The sequence below is a fragment of the Eurosta solidaginis genome, chromosome 2 (assembly GCF_040869045.1).
Source record: "Eurosta solidaginis isolate ZX-2024a chromosome 2, ASM4086904v1, whole genome shotgun sequence".
In the NCBI taxonomy this organism is placed as follows: Eukaryota; Metazoa; Arthropoda; class Insecta; order Diptera; family Tephritidae; genus Eurosta; species Eurosta solidaginis.
In genome coordinates this window covers 11,040,665-11,061,170 of record NC_090320.1, presented here as the reverse complement: position 1 = coordinate 11,061,170, position 20,506 = coordinate 11,040,665, and the positions used below count along the sequence as shown (strand labels likewise).

At 39.0% G+C, this 20,506-nt stretch overlaps 2 protein-coding genes across 2 annotated transcripts; both read right to left on the bottom strand.

Annotated features, from left to right (window-relative positions):
• Nucleotides 1-7,309: 7,309 nt before the first annotated feature.
• LOC137241972 (eggshell protein-like) lies at nucleotides 7,310-7,853 on the bottom strand. Its single transcript, XM_067769346.1, has 2 exons — nucleotides 7,694-7,853; nucleotides 7,310-7,634 (listed from the first exon to the last, which is right to left on the bottom strand). The coding sequence occupies exons 1-2, from the start codon at nucleotides 7,746-7,748 to the stop codon at nucleotides 7,405-7,407; spliced, it is 285 nt and encodes a 94-aa protein (XP_067625447.1). The 5' UTR covers nucleotides 7,749-7,853; the 3' UTR covers nucleotides 7,310-7,404.
• A 5,841-nt stretch (nucleotides 7,854-13,694) lies between these two features.
• LOC137241971 (uncharacterized) lies at nucleotides 13,695-14,352 on the bottom strand. Its single transcript, XM_067769345.1, has 2 exons — nucleotides 14,253-14,352; nucleotides 13,695-14,197 (listed from the first exon to the last, which is right to left on the bottom strand). Exons 1-2 carry the CDS (start codon nucleotides 14,305-14,307, stop codon nucleotides 13,929-13,931), a joined length of 324 nt encoding a protein of 107 aa, XP_067625446.1. The 5' UTR covers nucleotides 14,308-14,352; the 3' UTR covers nucleotides 13,695-13,928.
• Nucleotides 14,353-20,506: the final 6,154 nt, after the last annotated feature.

The following is a 20,506-nucleotide window of genomic DNA, read 5'->3' as shown; positions in this document are numbered from 1 at the left end:
TATATACTTCATATAAACTGTCATATTTGCCCCTTTTTTACGGCTAGAAGCTTCAAAATTCATAAAATTTCATCAAATAGTTACATTTACGTCATATATTGTTGAAATACGTGATTTGTAGTCATAGTTTTTACACGCAGACCACAAAAAACCTGAAACTTTGCACCCTCACACAAAGTACCTACCTATTTTTATACTCAGTTGAGCAGAGCTCACAGAGTATATTAACTTTGATTGCATAACGGTTAGTTGTACAGGTATAAAGGAATCGAGACAGATATAGACTTCCATATATCAAAATCATCAGTATCGAAAAAAAATTCGATTGAGCCATGTCCGTCCGTCCGTCTGTCCGTTAACACGATAACTTGAGTAAATTTTGAGGTATCTTGATGAAATTTGGTATGTAGGTTCCTGGGCACTCATCTCAGATCGCTATTTAAAATGAACGATATCGGACAATAACCACGCCCACTTTTTCGATATCGAAAATTTCGAAAAATCTAAAAAGTGCGATGATTCATTACCAAATTCCTTGGAAGGTTTCTAGAGGGTTGTGCAAATTTGGTCGTGATCGGTCGATCCGTTTACGACGCAACTCGATCTATACCTACATACATATTTTGAATTTTATATATATAGATAAGTAAAACGTGAGAATGAAACTATATAAAACGTAGATGAGAAATAATTGAAACGCACAGGGTTACATTACAAAACTATAACCAGAACACTTAATTCCTTTTTAACAGGTCTTGGGAGCAGAAGCTGGAATGCCAACGCCAGCCAAAAAAATGAGAGGATTTAAAAATATAATTACTCCAAAACATGCAGCCGCTTTAGATGTGTGCAAGGTCAGTGATCGAAAAGCCGTGCATTTAATTATATCTGTGGTAAAAGCAGTCGGTCTTGAAGTACAACAATCTTTATATATAACAAGTAAGGAAGGCTAAGTTCGGGTGTACCCGAACATTACATACTCAGCTGAGAGCTTTGGTGACGAAATAAGGGAAAATCACCAAAATGAACCTAGGGTAACCCTGGAATGTGTTTGTATGACATGGGTTTCAAATAATAAATATTCAGATATTAAAGAGTATTTTAAAGGGAAGTGCGTCATAGTTCTAGAGGTGGACGCAATTTCAGGATATCGCCATAAAGGTGGACCGGGGTGACTCTAGAATATGTGTTGTACGATATGGGTAAAGGTATTAATGAGGGTTTTAAAAGGGAGTAGCCTTTAGTTGTATATGTGAAGGCGTTTTCGAGATATCGACCAAAATGTGGACCAGGGTGACCCAGAACATCTTCTGTCGAGTACCGCTAATTTATTTATATATGTAATAACACGAACAGTATTCCTGCCAAGATTCCAAGGGCTTTTGATTTTGCCCTGCAGAAATTTTCATTTTATTCTACTTAATATGGTAGGTGTCACACCCATTTTGTAAAGTTTTTTCTAAAGTTATATTTTGCGTCAATAAACCAATCCAATTACCATGTTTCATCTCTTTTTTCATGTTTGATACAGAATTATGGCATTTTTATCATTTTTCGTAATTTTCGATATCGCAAAAGTGGGCGTGCTCATAGTCGGATTTTGGCCATTTTGTATACCAATACAAAGGGAGTTTAGATAAGTACGCGAACTGAGTTTAGTAAAGATATATCGATTTTTGCTCAAGTTATCGTGTTAGCGGCCGAGCGGAAGGACAGACGGTCGACTGTGTATAAAAACTGGGCGTGGCTTCAACCGATTTCGCCCATTTTCACAGAAAACAATTATCGTCATAGAGTCTATGCACCTACCAAATGTCACAAGGATTGGTAAATTTTTGTTTCACTTATGGCCTTAAAAGTATTCTAGACGAATTAAATGAAAAAGGGCGGAGCCACGCCCATTTTGAAATTTTCTTTTATTTTTGTATTTTGTTGCACCATATCATTACTCGAGTTGAATGTTGGCATAATTTACTTATATACTGTAAAGATTTTAAATTTTTTGTTAAAATTTGACTTAAAAAAAAATTTTTTTTAAAAGTGGGCGTGTTCGTTATCCGATTTTGCTAATTTTTATTTAGCACACATACAGTAATAGGAGTAACGTGCGTGCCAAATTTCATCATCATATCTTCAACGACTGGCAAATTACAGCTTGCAAAACTTTTAAATTACCTTCTTTTAAAAGTGGGCGGTGCCACGCCCATCGTCCAAATATTTACTAATTTTCTATTTTGCGTCATAAGGTCAACGCACCTACCAAGTTTCATCGCTTTATCCACCTTTGGTAATGAATTATCGCACTTTTTCGGTTTTTCGAAATTTTTGATATCGAAAGTGGGCGTGGTTGTAGTCCGATTTCGTTCATTTTAAATAGCGATCTGAGATGAGCGCCCAGGAACCTACTCAAGTTATCGTGTTTACAGACGGACGGACGTACATGGCTTAATGAATTTCTTTTTTCACCCAGATCATTTTGATATATACAAGTCTATATCTATCTCGATTAGTTTATGCCGTTACGGATTACCGTTATGCGAACAAAGTTAATATACTCTGTGAGCTCTGCTCAGCTGAGTATAAAAAGAAAGGCTAAAATGTGTGTTAGTTGGTCGCCGGTTTTTGAAGAGATGCGTCGGTCGATTTTGTTCAAGCTTTCACATAAGTTGCGTAAACCTCACGCGGTGGTTACTACATAGGTTTGGTTGCGATCGACGTACAGGGTCTCAAGATATAGGCCGAAACGTGAACCCGAGTATCCCTAGAATGTGTTTATAGAATATGGATAACAAATGAAAGCTGTTGATGAGTGCTTTAGTAGAGGGTAATTTTCATACCCCTGGGTGACTAGGGTCTCGAGATATAGGCCAAAACGTGGGTCTGTGAATGCCTAGACAGTGTTTATACAATATGGATATCAAATGAAAGCTGTTGATGAGCGCTTTAGAACAGAGTAATATATTATCCAGAGACGGACTGGGACTGAGACTCGGAGTGGGACAGGGACTGGGACTGGAATAATATACATACCACCCTCTGGGACAGGCAATAAGGGATGCAGAAGAATGAGAAGAAATTGAGAGAAGAGAAAAGAGAGAAGGAGATTGAGAGATAGAATGATACGAAGATGGAGATAGATGAGGCGAAAAAGACGGAGGGAGGAGTGAATAAAAGGATTAGGAAAAAGTGAAGACGGGGGGAGGGCAGAGTCAGACGGAAAAAGCTTATTAAAAAGTGTGCAGATAGGCCAAATTTAAGGCAGGACAACGTCTGCCGGGTATTCTAGTATATTATAAATAAAACGTCTATACATAATGCAAGGGAAAAAGTACGAGCAGAACAGTTCAAACATATAAAAGAACGTTTCAACAACAACGAACTTGGTGCAGTTTGTTTGCACTGGGACGGAAAGCTGTTACCAGCCTTACTGGGAATGGAAAAGTTGACAGACTTCCAATCATAATTTCGTGCTGGCGTACGGAGCAACTACTTGAAGTGCCCGCACTTAAAAGTGGAACTGGCAGAGAGCAGGCGTCTGCTGTTTGTAAAGCTATATTTTAATGGGGACTTGTTCCGACACAACTGCCGTAAATACGGGCCGTTTTAATGGAACCTGTACGACTATTGAACACAGTCTTTGGCTACCTTGCCGTCACCACATTTTGGAAGTCGTATTAAAAAGTGCCTTTGAAGTTAAGATGAGCAAAACCGAAAGCCCAAATGTAAAGGAAGATAATGGAATGGAAGATAATGATGTCAAAAAATATTTAACAGTAGATAAAGATAAAATAATTGAATTTGTGAACGATGCGATCAAAACTAAACCGCGAAGAAATGATTACAGAGTTTCTTGAGTTAACACTAATATTTCTTGGCGAGACTCCACCTATTCGCGATGCAGCTTTTCGCGCCCCTGGGGCTGTCCACCAGAGTTCTGCTTTGAGTACTAATAAAATTAGTGCACTTAAGTCATGAGCCAAAAAATTGTATCTAAATGTGTACTTAGTCAAGTACAGAAAAATACTATGAGCAACTAGCACATAAAATAGAAAATACATACGAGTGCCCTGCAACACATATGTCCCATACATATATGACATTGTTGAGTATAAACTGAAATCATAGTCGCTTTAACTCAGTAGCATGTTGGTTTCGTGTGTAATACACTGTATACTTCGTTTACTATCGGGTTTTCTTCAGCGCTGTATTCAATTTAGTTTCGTGTACATCGTTGTGCTGCTAGCGTCAGAAGACTGATATGACTATATTCATTTTATTGCACTATTAGTCTTACTGATTCCAATTAGTGTTTTGTATAACACAGTTGACTTTCTTGATCAATAAGACAATTGAGTACTGAACTGCTTCGTGGCTTATGAGCGGGTATTCATTTTACGAAGCTGCTGCACAAGCACCATACAAAGATTTCCAGCTTTTGAAAAAACTAGATTCTTTTAAAAAAATTGATGCTGATAAATCTCAAGTTACATTACACAAATTTAAAAACCACTTATGGTACTTGAGTCCTGAATATGTGGCTTTAGAATTTTTTGATAACAGTGTTTCTGTTGAGTCAAAAAAAGAGATGGTGAACGCATTGAGTCGTGGGACTTTAGACGAAGACGTAAAACGCGCCTCAATTCAAAATTTAAATGTTATGCATGTTATTGAAGGCGGAATGGATCAGTTCATTTCTTCTGAGACAAACATTTTTTTTCTTCGCTTTAAAATCAATACAGAATTTTTGAAAAATGATCCAAGTTTATGGCCTGCGGATAGTAATTTTAAAACTTCTCTTGAAATTGTTAATGGCATTCACGTGGTAAACGATACAGCTGAACGAGCGGTGAAATTGATGCAAGACTACAACCCAATGCTCACAAAAGACGAGGAACAAAAACAATATATATTGCAAATTGTCAAAAACTATCAAAAACAATTTCCTTTCAGCACGACGGAGGTTTTATTACAAAACTTTTTATAACACAATTTAATAAAATAAATAACCATCAGGCAAAGAATGCGAAGATATGTGAAAATTTCGCTGTTATTTTTGCATTTGGTTTGTTCTGGATTAAATATTAATGTCAAAGAAAAATAATACAGAGCAACATTGTTCGTTAGATATGTCCCTAGAATATTTGTGAATAAAGTTTTTCTATAAATAAATATTACTGAATTTAAGAACAATTAAAGCGAGCCATAGTGAGAAAAATAGCATTTTTAACAAACTTTGCGGGCTCAAGGCACGCCCAATAATTATGCGAACTATCTAAAATTTTTTATATATAGTTTTTTTTCTAATTTGGAACAAATCTAAGGGGTTTGCGAAGTGAAAATACGAAAAAAAAATAACGGTCACACTAATGTACATACATACAACACTCTGAGATTTGGTGTAGTTTGCCGTGAAGCGATAAAGTAATCACATAGTCGAGCAAGGGGCTCGTCCGCACCTGCCCACGTCTACTCTCTAAGAACTTGACCAAATGGAAATGTATATTTGAAGCGTTTAAGAATTGCCATATAATCCACTGGGGCCATCGACATGGTGTTATCAGAAGTTTTTTCGACGAAATTGGAAGAACGATAGGTTAGCACGATAGGACGATAGGAAGCAGATTAGATTGAACTCATTTTCTATTTATAATGTGTTGCTTTTTCATTCGTCCTACAAATTGGCGGACCTGTATGTTTTATATCGACTCCGAATGCTGGGAAGCTTTTGATGGCAAAAATATATCGGAAGGGCTTGCCAAATCGCTGCTGAAGGGCGATCACATGTTAAGAAAATTTTGTAAAGTAATTAGATGTTGGGTGTCCCATCACCTTTGTCGTGGGCCTTTGGCTATTTAAGTCAGCACACCACCTCTAGACCACGCCGGTCGCCCTGCTGATTCTATATGGGAAAACTAACTCCTACTAACTGGAGCCCTAATATGGCTGGAGCAGATTTAGCATAATATTATGTTCAACCATTTAATTTAACAGCCCGCATTTTCTAAATCTGCGGTCACTAACGGGACCTAATTTAGTGCTTGTAATTTCAGAAAGCGGGGCTTTGTCAGAACGCCTGCCATGAGCGTACGGAACCCTGTTTTTAGTGATACTACTAGCTTTGTAAGTTCAATATAATAAGACATGATATTTGGCACTTTGCAGCCGAGTGATTGATTCTACGCCTATTCTGCTTGGGTTATATGTTGTCAGCGCAATCTCTTATGGATCTTGCTTTTTAACAATGCTTTCGGTAGATCACCGATACCGAAAGGATCACCAAAACGTGGGAAATCACTAGCACCAGGAAGATTACCAACACCAGAAAGCTCACCACCACCGGGGAAATCACCGACACCAGGGACCGGGCAAATCAATATCAGGAAAACCGCCTCCCACATTGCCTTCAATACTACCGCTGTTGTTGTTATTTTTGTTGTAGTGATAAAGAGATTCCCCGAAGGAATTAAGTATCTGGACTATTTCCTGTTGACAGCTTTAGACGGGAGAACTGTACGATATTTGCGTAGGTGTTGGGACTACATATTACATACATACAGTATCATAATAATAGAACAATAATTGTGACTACTATAACCGGATCGGCTAATTCATATTTGGAATAGGGTTTAGATAGGCCTACCACACCGAATATCCTAGGGTTCCGCCCCGGGCAAAGCAATATCAAAATTTTAGAAACAAATTTTTTTAATTAGAAGAAAATTTATCTAGGCAGGGTCGCCCCTCGGCAGTGTTTGGCTGCCATGAAAAGCTTCTTAGTGAAAACTCATCTGCCTTGCAGATGACGTTCGGAGTCGGCATAAAACAAGCAGGTCCCGTCCCGCCAATTTGTAGGAAAAACTAAAAGGAGCACGACGCAAATTGGAAGAAAAGCTGGACCTAAAATCTCGTGGGAGGTTGTCGCGCCTTGCATTTATTTTGAATAGGACCCATTTCACGTTAATAATTGTGTTGGAGTTGCTGTGAAACTGTGGATTGAAAATTTTAAACCCCTCTATTGTAAACCTAAATCAAAACAGCGATCAAAAAAATAATAACAAAGTTCAGCAAAGGCAAACAACTGACTGGCTTCCTCATATGCGTCAAGGTTTTTTCCAATCCCTCTCTCGGTGAGTATTGAAAATAATGTTTAATGCAGAATACAGGTCACTAGGTAGTGAATTGCGGCACCCGGTGGTATGCGTCACTTCAAAGTTTTAGATTTTTTACTTAGTTGATCTTGGTGTGCGATATAAATTTCCATTCAAATAGAGCCTACTGAAAAGCACATTCTTTAAGCAAAAGCCACAAGTTATAACTTAATACAGAAAGCTTATTATTCACATTTCTTTATTAAAAAACCAAGAACTAATGAATTTTTAGTTACAGATCAACTGTAGGAAACTCTTAATTTATGCAATTATTAAAAAATATATAAGGTATATCAACACCAGATCCGCGACCACCCGACTTGCCGCCACCCGACTTGCCACCACCCGACTTGCCACCACCCCACTTGCCACCACTTTTAACTCCGCCACCACCTGACTGGCCATAATCCGACTTGCCATCACTTTTAACTCTGCCACCACCCGATTGGCCACCTTTATCACACTGTTTCGCATCCCCAGGTTGGGCTGAAAACAATTGAAAAATAAAATTATAAAAATCCTCATCAAATTTAATAAAATCTTACCATCAGCCACGAGTGCTGCCAAAGCTAATAAGAAAAGTATAGTGAAGAATTTCATTTTGTCAAGAGGTCGAACCTTAGCAAACTGCTGAAACTACCCAAATTTGTGTTCCCTTTTATACCATACAATTTCTAAAGTGTTAAGCCAATACTATTGTTTTAAAACAACTGTATGACATAATATAGTATATAAATATATTTTTTTGGTGTATATCACAATCTCGAAACACAAAATTTCGATACACATAGTACCGATGCGACCAAATCCCGAGAATATATAACACCGACATAACCCCCAAGACCCGACCTTCAATCCCTACAACATGTAAATTGGAACATGATTCCTAAAAAAAAATACAGATCTTCGGTATTGTTGTACCATTTAAGACATCTCTGCCTTCGGCCGCGCTTTAACAAAATAACAAATATAAACCCGACAATGCGATCCGGTGTTTCTTGTCGGTGTTTTGTCGGGATAATGATTTTTTTGGGATTCTGAAAGTTGGGATTATAAGATGCATCAATATTTTGTTGAACATCAATAAGTACCGTTTTTTAAACGGTTTTATTTAGCTTGATTTGACAGGCTGGATGGTTGGCTGGCTGGCACGAATTTTGTAATTGAAATGTAAGTAACTTTCCGATAAGCTACAAGCTTGAAACTTGGAATATAGTTCAGAACCCGATAATAATGCAATAATAAGAAGGATCGAGATATTCACAAAAATCGTATTTGTGGTCCGATTTGGAACACATAGTACATACAAGAATAGAAAGCGACCTATGAAATAAATCGCCGCTAGGTGCCGCAAGGATCGAGATATTCACAAAAATCGTATTTGTGGTCCGATTTGGTCCATATTTGGAACACATAATACATACATGAATAGAAAGCGACCTATGATATCCGATTTGGCTCATATTTGGAACACATAATACTGTGACGAATATTAGTGACACTAAGTGATACTCCCATCACTAACCTGATACTAAGTAAATAAAGCCACAACAACAATAAAGCAAGCTGCTACACTTGTATGTACGTAAACAAATTAATCATTATGTCTGCACACATGCGTGCGGGGCAACAGAGAGAGATACTCACAAGCGCATGTCATCATCAACCGCTCACATATACACACGCATATGGATACAAATTGCAAATATACATGTATATAGGGTAAACAAGCATCAGGTTCACGAAATTACTAGACCTTAGGAGAAATGGGTGAACGAGGAAACCGAAGAGTATAAAAGCGGCACAGGCTGAGGCATCACGAATCAGTTTCGATTAAGACGCTATCTAGCGAGCAATAGCAGTATTATTTTGAAAATAGTTGGAGTGTTATTATGAAGTACTTTAATAAAGGCCATTTTTCCATTATTCAATATTGGAGTTATTTATTCAACAGTTTAGTGAGTCGAACGTTAGCACAAAGGTTGCAAATAAGGGGAATTGCAGTAAATTCGTTACAATTGGTGTCAGAAGAGGAATTGTTGAATAAATTCCGAAGACTTCGAATACAACTTGGTCATACCAAAGTTAAGTGAATTGAAGATCCAGCAACTGAAGAAGGAGTTGGGGAGCCGTAGGTTGAATACAACCGGCATTAAACTAGAACTTCAGGAACGACTAAGACAGGCAATGGAATTAGAAGGAATTGACGTGGAAGATTATGACTTTCATCTTGATGGCGAGGAAACAACAAAACACAGAGCACAGACTTGAACATGATTTTAGCTGCAATATCTGCTCAAACAACGACAGTGTCATGTCAACTGGCAGAACAGAAGACATATATGGCATCTCAGCTGGAATCGCAAGATACTCGTTTAACATCCAAGATGGAAGCACAGGAGGCACCTATTTCAGAAATGTCATCCCAAATGTCATCTCAACTGGAATCGAAGGAGACACGTATAACATCAAAGATTGAAGCACAAGAAACGTGTATTTCAAAAATGTCGGCACAAATTTCAGTACAGATATCATCTCAGATCTCCACACAACTGGAAGAGCAGGAAGTCCGTATATCATCTAAACTGGAAGCGAATATGGAAGAAAAACTAACCCAGTTTCAGTGGTCGACAGGATAAAATCGAGGCCGAGGTGGATGCTTTGAGAGGACGTATCAAGCAGTTACAACTAAATTGTCCAGCAGTTTCAGCGAGTAATCCAAAGGTAAAAACACCATCCTTTGACGGTTCTGTTCCTTGCCAGGTCCCTAAGCTACAGTTTGAGAAAACCGCAGCAGTGAACAACTGGAATGCGGAAGATAAAGTTGCTGCACTACTCGTGGCATTGAAAGGGCCTGCACCGGAAATCTTACAGACGATTCCAGAGTACGAACGGAACAGTTATGAAGCATTGATGGCTGCTGTAGAACGACGTTATGGAAGCGAGCATAGAAAACAGATATTCTAAATTGAGTTGGAAAACCGCTACCAAAAAGCAAATGAAACATTGCAGGAGTTTTCTTCAGATATTGAAAGATTGGCTCATCTTGTAAATGCTGACGCACCCGTGGAATACGCGGAAAGGGTAAAAATCCAGAGTTTTATAAATGGCATAGGGACGTTGAAACAAAGCGAGCTACATACGCAAACCCAAAGCCAACATTCGCAGAAACGGTATCACATGCTCTGATTCAGGAAGCAGCGTCGCTTCTGTGTAAGCCAGTTTTCAAAGCACGACGTGTGGAAGTAGAAAGACCAGAGTGGGTAGACGCAATATTGGAGGCGCTGAAAGGATCGCAAAAGCGGAGTTAAAGAGTTATCAAATGCTTCAAATGCGGCAAGCCCGGTCACATTGCACTTTATTGCGATCTTGGTCCTGGTAGTTCCAACTTGGGTGGCGGTAAACGCAAAGCTGGAGGAGATGAGCAAGAGCGTGCCAGATGTAAAAATCGAGAGCTAGCTCCAGCTATTGAATGTCCTGTGATATCTGTGTCCCAAATTGGAAGGAAATCAAGCAGTCTTACCGTAAGAGGGAATGTGGATGGCAAGGAGCGTGTACTGACTGTAGATACGGGCGCATCTCATTCCTTGATTCGATCTGATTTAGTCAACAGGAGAGTAAAACCGTTACCTGGAGCAAGGTTGCGTACGGTAACAGGCGAGTATAACCAAGTCCAGGGAGAAGTGACATGTGAAGTCCTAATTGGGAAGGTCATGGTTCTACACAAATTCGCTGTGGCGGAGATCGTTGATGAAGTCATATTGGGAGTGGACTTCTTAGATGACCATGACATCAGGATCGATATGCGGAGAAAGATTATGCGCTATAAGAACCAGGATATACCACTTAACTTTAGTTTGGAGAAAGGGTTCAGCAGTAATCGGATACTGGTGGAGAAGACTCGACAAAGACCACGGAAGTCAAAGGTAAAGGTTTCTGGAACGAATGGGCCAAACAAAACAAAATCAAAGATACCTGCGAGAGAAACAATGGCATTGACAACCCCGAACGGACGCACTAAAACGAAGGAAAGAATTTTCCAGAAAGAATGTAAGGGTGGTTTCAAGCCAGCGCGCACTACTATTGTGAAACGTCAAGGCGATACTGATAATGCAAAGTCAATCCGTCAAGATCAAGCTCTGCGAAGTAGTTCTTCATTTGACCAAACAACAGAGTGCGAGGGAACAACCCAGGGTAATGAGTAGTAAGATGAAACACAGGTACGACAAGAAAAATAATTCGGAAGGTTTCCGGGAGGGAGATTTGGTACTGCTATACAACCCTCACCGGCGGAAAGGTGTCCCATCCGAAGTTTGGTGCAGTTGGGAAGGCCCGTACAGAGTTGTGAAGAGGATCAGTGATGTCATCTACCGCATACAAACAATTGGGAAACCACAAAACAGAAAGGTGGTTTATTGGAGAGGCTAGCAGCGGTTAGATCGAGAGATTTGTCTGATCGGGACGATCAGACTTAGGTGGAGGGCAGTGTGATGAATATTAGTGACACTAAGTGATATTCCCATCACTAACCTGATACTAAGTAAATAAAGCCACAACAACAATAAAGAAAGCTGCTACACTTGTATGTACGTAAACAAATTAATCATTATGTCTGCACACATGCGTGCGGGGCAACAGAGAGAGATACTCACAAGCGCATGTCATCATCAGCCGCTCACATATACACACGCATATGGATACAAATTGCAAATATACGTTCAGGTTCACGAAATTACTAGACCTTAGGAGAAATGGGTGAACGAGGAAACCGAAGAGTATAAAAGCGGCACAGGCTGAGTCATCACGAATCAGTTTCGATTAAGACGCTATCTAGCGAGCAATAGCAGTATTATTTTGAAAATAGTTGGAGTGTTATTGTGAAGTACTTTAATAAAGGCCATTTTTCCATTATTCAATATTGGTGTTATTTATTCAACAGTTTAGTGATTCGAACGTTAGCAGAAGGGTTGCAATTAAAGGGAATTGCAGTAAATTCGTTACAATACAAGAATAGAAAGCGACATATGAAAAAAATCGCCGATATGTGGCGCAAAGATCGATATATTCAAAAAAATCGTATTTTTGGTTCGATTTGGTCCATATTTGGGACAAATAATACATACATGAATAGAAAGCGACCAATAATGTCCGATTTGGCTCATATTTGCAACAGATATTACATACAGTCCGATAGAAGTGACACCAAAGTATTTTGGAGTTGGAGGAGGGACAAGTATACGTGGCGCAGAGTCGAGTAAAGTCTTTGGAAGGATTGTGTATTGAGGACTTAGATTGTAACAAATTGTCAGGAAAGAGTCCTTGTAATAATGAGTCACTAAATGAACTAAATAGAATGAGAAATAATAGGCAATTAAATAAAGACTAAAAACTTGAAAATAACGCGTCCAACGCTTTAATTTAATTGTCTGAACAACGCCCTAGATTGATGAGGAGTGTGATGAGTAGTACCTAAGACCTGCCTAATTATTTTCTAGCTTTTAGTATTATTATTACTTCATGTAAGTATTGTTTTCAATAAAACCGTTTAACCGTTAGAGGATATTGATGACAATTTGTGATCGGTCGCACCTATTAGGTGGGGCGAAGCACTGCTACAACAACAACAACCGGGCAAATCAATATCAGGAAAACCGCCTCCCACATTGCCTTCAATACTACCATGTTGTTAAGTATCTGGACTGTTTCCTGTTGATGCCAGCTGTAGACGGGGAACTGTACGATATTTGCGTAGTGTTGGGACTACATATTAGAAATGATACAGATAGTATCATAATAATAGAACCATATTTGTGCGTACTATAACCAGATCGGCTAGTATATTCATATTTGTAATAGGGCTTAGGTAGGCCTACTACACCGAAGATCCTACGTTCACGCCACGGGCAAAGCAACATCAAAATTTTAGAAACAAGTTTTTTCAATTAGAAGAAAATTGTTCTAGGCAGGGTCGTCCCTCGGCAGTGTTTGGCAAGCACTCCAAGTGTATTTCTGCTATCAAAAGCTTCTTAGTGAAAACTCATCTGCCTTGCAGATGTCTTTCGGAGTCGACATAAAATGAGCAGGTCCCGTCCCTCCAAATTGTATGAAAAACTAAAAGGAGCAGGACGCAAATAGGAAGTGAAGTCCGGCCTTAAATCTTGTCGAAGGTTATTGCGCCTTACATATATTTTGAATTGGACTCACCTCACGTTGATAACTGTGTTAGAGTTGCTGTGAAGCTGTGGATTGAAACCCCTCTATTGTAAACTTAAATTAAAACAGCGACCAAATAAATAATAACAAAGTTCAGCGCAAAGGCAAACAACTGATTTGCTTCCTCATATGCGTGGAGTGTTTTCCAATCCCTCTCTATGTGGGTAGTGAAAATAATTTTTAATGCAGTATACGGATCACTAGGTATTGTATTGGGGCACCCGGTGGTAGGCGTAACTTCAAAGTTTAAGATTTTTTACTTAGTTGATCTATATAAATTTCCACTCAAATGGAGCCTATTCAAAAGCACATCCTTCAAGCAAAAACAAGAAGTTATAACTTAATACAGAAAGCTTATTATTCATATTTTTTATTAAAAAAGCAATTTTTTAGTTACAGATCAAGTGTAGGAAACTTTTAATTTAGGTATGTTTAGGCGTTAATAAATCATATTCAAAAGTAGAAATTATACGAATAGTAGTTATAGTTAGTTGAGTTCATCGCTGTGAAGCTTTTTCCAGACGGATGACCACCAGTTCAGAAAATATTTCCAGAATACATACAGTCTCAAGGACTAAGCATACGACCCACAGTTCCAAAAGTAATACCACTATGTCCAGATTCGCGACCACCCCACTGGCTACCACGTCCAGATCCGCGACCAACTGACTGGCCACCACCTCCAGATCCACGACCACCCGACTGGCCACCACCTCCAGATCCACGACCACCCGACTGGCCACCACCTCCAGGTCCGCCACCACCACGTCCAGATCCGCCAACACCCGACTGGCCATTTCCACCACACCCGAAACAATTACCATTCCCTGGTTTGGCTGAAAACAAAAAATTAAATTATAAAAATCCTCATCAAATTTAATAAAAACTTACCATCAGCAACGAGTGCTGCCAAAGCTAATAGGAAAAGTATAGTGAATAATTTCATTTTGTCAAAAGGTTGAACCTTAGCAAACTGCTGAAACTACCTAAATTTGTATTCCCTTTTATACCATTTCTAAAATTTTAAACAAATAGTACTGTTTTAAAAACAATGTTTACAATATTATACCACGTAAACATATTCTTTGGGTGTATATCACAATCCCGAAACACAAAATCGGACATAGTCCCGATACGACCAAATCCCGAGAATGCATAACCCCAACATAACCCCCAAACCCCGACCTTCAATCCCTACAACACGTAAATTGGAACACGTGATTTCATAAAAAATACAGATCTTCGGTATTGTTGTACCATTTAAGATATATCTGCCATCGGCCTCGCTTCAACAAAATAACCCCTAACCAATCCAACATCGGCTACGAGATCCACAGTATTTCTGCGCAGAACACCTTTCTGCGTAGCCGGCCTTCGGCACCGCTTAAAAAAAAAACAATACAACACCGACAACGCGATTCGGTGTTTCTTGCCAGGATTTCGTTATGTCTGAATTGTGTTTTGCCGGGATTATGAATTTTTCGGAATAATGAGGTGCACCCGTTTTTTTGTATTCAAATTAAAAATTATGTTCTTTGAAGAGTATGGCCTCAGCTAATTATCTCAGCTTCACCTTCGATTCCAAGTTACTTCGAAGAAAACAGGAGTGTAGGCGCATCGTGGGCCAGTCATGGGGATGCATGGCCAAGGTCTCGTCACCCTTCAGAATGTATTCAGAATTTGTTTGACATATCGAACAACTCTATACTACTTATTGTAGTGGAGCACACAGCCAGGGTGAAAGGTTTCACTGAGACTGGGCAGCATGTTATTTGAAAGGTTCCCGAACATCTATTAGATAGTTCTATTCGCCATATGTTTGTGCGCAGAGATAAACTTGCAACGTGGCTACCTAAATGACAGCATGTTGTTGTTGAGCTAACAATATTCTTTATTCTTTTAAACCATCGAAGAATCGGCCAATAAAATTAACGTGAGCAGGATTAGCTTGGTTTTGTTGGGCCACTTGAGGGCAGCGCGCTGGCACAATGTCCAAAAAAAATTCCTCGCCCCATTCAATAGATGCGACCACCCACAACTTGTCACCACGGTCGTATAACAGTTTCAACAGGACTGAATCATAGGGATGCCACTGTTAAAAGCGTAGGTTTCTCTTTACAAATGGAAGCATCTTTATACTTAGCAGCAATGGACCGATCGCACTCGAAACAACATCCTCGACCTAGATAAAAATCCTTAAGAGTTATGGACTGTGGAGAAACTGAATCCGCAAGCAGCTAGCACACCACCCGGCATCCGACTAGTTTTGGATACGGCACACAAAGGAGTGGAGAAAAGAGACAAACTGAAGCCTTTACAGCAATAGGAACTCAACAAATTAAAAATGAGCTCAGGAAATAACAGGCATTTCTTAGAAAACCGTATTGGATTTTAATCGCAGCGATGCATCTTTAGAAGATAATTTGAGCATAACAACAGGGATACTTACAGATTCCAGGTTCAGAACGGTCATCCTCTCGAGAGAGGAGTGGGGAACGGAATAAGTATGGGGCAGTGAAGTAGTTAACTGATTCACGGATGGGTCGAAGTTGGACGGGAAAGTTCGAGCAGATGTTTTCTGTCAGAAGCTCGATGAAGGCCCCAAGTTTAAGTTGCCTGATCGGTGGTTATAGCAATTAAGGATGCGGGGATGAGATGCAGTCCAGTGCCGCTCATGGCAAATTCGTAACCGGATCCCGTTAAAATTCGAAACTTATTTTGAGTACCGAAGCCAAAACACAAGCACTTTGTCATGTGATGTGTTTTTATACTCAGTTGAGCAGAGCTCACAGAGTATATTAACTTTGATTGGATAACGGTTGGTTGTACAGGTATAAAGGAATCGAGATAGATATAGACTTCCATATATCAAAATCATCAGTATCGAAAAAAAATTCGATTGAGCCATGTCCGTCCGTCCGTCCGTCCGTCCGCCCGTCTGTACGTTAACACGATAACTTGAGTAAATTTTGAGGTATCTTGATGAAATTTGGTATGTAGGTTCCTATTTAAAATGAACGATATCGGACAATAACCACGCCCACTTTTTCGATATCGAAAATTTCGAAAAATCGAAAAAGTGCGATAATTCATTACCAAATACGGATTAAGCGATGAAACTTGGTAGGTGATTTGAACTTATGACGCAGAATAGAAAACTAGTAAAATTGTAGACAATGGGCGTGGCACCGCCCACTTTTAAAAGAAGGTAGTTTAGAAGTTTTGCAAGCTGTAATTTGGCAGTCGTTGAAGATATCATGATGAAATTTAGCAGGAACGTTACTCTTATTACTATATGTCTGCTTAATAAAAATTAGCAAAATCGGAGAGCGACCACGCCCACTTTTTAAAAAAAAATTTTTTTTTAATTCAAATTTTAAAAGAAAAGTTAATATCTTTACAGTATATAAGCAAATTATGTCAACATTCAACTCCAGTAATGGTATGTTGCAACAAAATACAGACATAAAAGAAAATTTCAAAATGGGCGTGGCTCCGCCCTTTTTATTTAATTTGTCTAGGATACTTTTTATGCCATTTACCAATCCCTGTGAAATTTGGTAGAGGCTTAGATTCTTTCTTTCTTTCTTTATTCTTTATTCGGTCTATGATAACAATATCTTACAGACTAGAAATGTACAAGAAATTACTTACTGACTAAATTGGCTGGAATTTAGTACTAGGAATAAAATGAAGTAATCTTATCGATGAACTGGGATCTCGGCATTGCGAAATCGAGATCAAGCGGTTTGTAAATATTGTTAATTTCAGTGACGGCCCTAGTAATGGGCGCGAGATAGTGGTAATTAGATTTAACTGTAGTAAGATGGAAAGGGTAGTGGGAACGTAGGATGTGATTTGGGACATTGAAGGAAAGTTGATCGAGCAGATTCACGCAATCAATTAAGCCATTAACAATGTCGAAAATGAACATTATCGAATGGATTGTGCGCCTACTAGAGAGAGATTTCAAGTTTATGAGCAAACACCGTGCAGAATAGGATGGAAAGGGATCGACGGAATGAAGTGGATAGAGAGCAAAGCGAGTAAAGCTACGCTGTACACGCTCGATTCTGTCCGAATGAGAACTATATAATGGGTTCCAGATAATTAAAGAGTACTCCAACTTAGACCGGGCAAGACAAGTAAAAAGGGATTTTCTTGTATAGGGATCTTTAAAGTCTTTCGCATAACGCTTCAAAAAGCCCAAATTCGAAAAGGCCTTAGGGATAACTGTATTCACATGACTGACAAAGGTAAAACCAGAGTCAAATAGAACGCCTAGATCAGAAAATACCTCAACTGAGGACAGTTGAGTGTTAAGAATCGAGTAAGTTGAATTTATACGATTACGCGTACGCGACAAGGTTAAGTGAAAGCACTGTTTTATGTTAAGCAACATATTGTTTTTGAGACTCCAATCAGTAAGATTTTTGAGTTCATTTTGAAGCCGATACGCGTCAGCCACGCAGGTAACTCTAGAATACAATTTCAAGTCATCAGCATAGAGAAGAAATTGCGAGTGATTAAAGCAGGACCGGATATCATTGATAAACAAAACAAAAAGAAGCGGGCCTAGAATACTACCCTGCGGTACTCCGGAGGTTACCACAAAAGAGTAAGACGCAGTACCATCGACTTCTACAAACGTTGTTCTGTTCGTGAGATAGGATCGCAACCACAGAAGAAAGACTGAATGGAAACCAAGGAGCTCAAGCTTGTGTAATAAAATATCATGAGAGACTGTATCGAAGTTTTAGAGAAATCGGTGTAAATGGTATCCACCTGAGATCCACTCTTAAAGGCCGGCAAACAGTACTCTGAAAAAACCGCAAGATTGGTTACGGTGGAACGGCCACAGACAAAACTATGTTGGTTGGGATCAATAATTTCTTTAACTGCGAAGAATAACTTATCTTTTACAACCTTTTCAAAAAGTTTTGAGAAGGTGGTTAATTTTGAGATTGGACGGTAATTTCTGACATCATTCTTGTTACCAGATTTGTGGATGGGTGTAATAGAGCTCACCTTCCATTTGTCGATGAAAATACCGGAGGAAAGGTTAATTATCTGAGATAAAGGGACAGCTAGGGATGAGCAGCATTTCTTAAGGAAAAGAGAGGTGAGGCCATCGGAATCATTTTTATAAGACAGTTTTAAAGCAGAGATACCATTCTGTATATCCAAGTCAGTGATGCAAAGTGCTCCAAAATCAACGCAATGTGAACCAAGATAATCACCGAAATAATTATTATAAGTGCCAACGCCAGCAACATTTACAAAATTGGACTTGAAAAAATCAGCGAAGAGAGTTACGCTGTCATGCAGAGAAGAGGAGGAAAGACCATCCAGAGTCATACAGCTAGGAATATTCGAGCATCCTTTCTTAGAACGGATGAAGTTCTAGAATGCTTTGGGATTGGACTTTAACTCATCCTCGTACCGAGATATATAATTGTTATAGAGAGTTTTATCAAGTTCATTGAATTCTTTACTAAGGCTGATATACTTTTCTCTGAAGCTAAAATCGTTTGTGGACATGAAAAGTTTATAATATTTATTTCGTTTGTTCTTCAGTCTTTTAAGCCTTCTCGTATGCCAAGGTAACTTATGTCTCCGAGGAGGGATCAGATTTAGGTTAGAGTTTAAGACCAAGTAAATTTGTTCAAGAAACATCTCATAGCACTCAGCAACATTACGCGAAAGAAAAATAGAGCTCCAATCAATTTCGTTGAAGATTGCATTTAAAGAACCGTAATCAGCATTTCTGAAGTTTAAAGACTGGGAATCGAATGTGTAGATTGTAGGAAATGTACAAAACTGAAGGGATAAAAAGAGCGGCACATGGTGCATATCAGGTTTACAGATAGGGAAATTACAATCTTGTAACTGAAAGATCAAGTTCTCATCAATGAATAACAGGTCAAGGAAGTTACCAAGCATGTTGGGAATATAATTAATTTGGGATAGATTAATGCTGGAAAGACTATCTAGAACATGGATCTCATGTGGAAGGCTAGCATTAGAGGCAGTTAAGACACCGTTCATAAGCAGGTCAGACCAGACTATCTTGTTTAAGTTAAAATCACCCAGTATGCAGAAGTGGTCACCTTCATGGTTTTCATAGATACGTAAAATGTTATTGATATGTAGTGCATATAAGTGTTCAGAACTGTTAGGCGGAATGTAACATACGCAGATAAACAAGCTACCAAAGGTGCCGAAGATGCGGACACACAGTTGATCTAAAAGCGAATCTGCGTTTCCAAGAGCGACGACTGACGACCTTAACGCACGTTTTACCGCAATTAAGACACCCCCACCCCTACTACAGCCTGTTTTTTGCGCATCCCTATCCTTACGATAAATATTAAAAATATTCGGATCAAAAAACTCTGCATCAAAAAAGTCACTAGTTAACCATGTTTCAACTAGCACAAAAACATCGAACTCACACCGAGACGTGAATAAAAATACTTCTTTAGCCTTAGTACGCATTCCAGAGATATTTTGGTAATAAATTTTAAGAAGCTTAAGATTATCAATATTATTATAATCAGAAAGACAAGGAGTATTAACTAAGCTGTTATTTAAGTCGGTCACTTCAGTTCCTTGGGACGTTACGAAATGGCTGGACGTTTATCCCAGTTGGCCATAGGTTGGGATCTAAAAGCAAACTGTAGAATTCGGGAGACACACCCAGTTTAAAATTAATCTTCCGTAGATTCTGAAGCGGGGTGTCTTTCTTAACTAATTTGTAGCAAGAAATAAATTGATCATCGATACCAGAGTGCTTCTTTACATAATCAACAATCATATCTTCAAACACCGATGGTTTAAACGAAGACAGATGCACCCATTTTCTAATTACGGCTACTTCTAGCTCTGTTGAAGCATTTCGACCAACCACACGATTATTAAAGTTGACACCATTAATGTGACGCGCAGTAATATGATTATTTTGCTTACCGTCAGACTGTTGAGGTGCTTTGGTGGTATGCAAGTTAACAACAGTTGCCTCTTCTATATTATTAGAATGTTGAGAGATCGGAGTCAAGGTAGAAGCGCCAGAGAGAAGATCGACCGCAGAGTTATCAGAAATATACGGCACAGTAAGAAGAGTATGTGATGCAGATGCCGACACC

Coding starts and splice junctions, on each gene's coding strand:
- LOC137241972 (XM_067769346.1), bottom strand. CDS start 7,748: ATGAAATTCTTCACTATACTTTTCTTATTAGCTTTGGCAGCACTCGTG. Junction 7,635..7,693: donor GGCAGCACTCGTGGCTGATG/GTAAGATTTTAT, acceptor AATTGTTTTCAG/CCCAACCTGGGGATGCGAAA.
- LOC137241971 (XM_067769345.1), bottom strand. CDS start 14,307: ATGAAATTATTCACTATACTTTTCCTATTAGCTTTGGCAGCACTCGTT. Junction 14,198..14,252: donor GGCAGCACTCGTTGCTGATG/GTAAGTTTTTAT, acceptor TTTTGTTTTCAG/CCAAACCAGGGAATGGTAAT.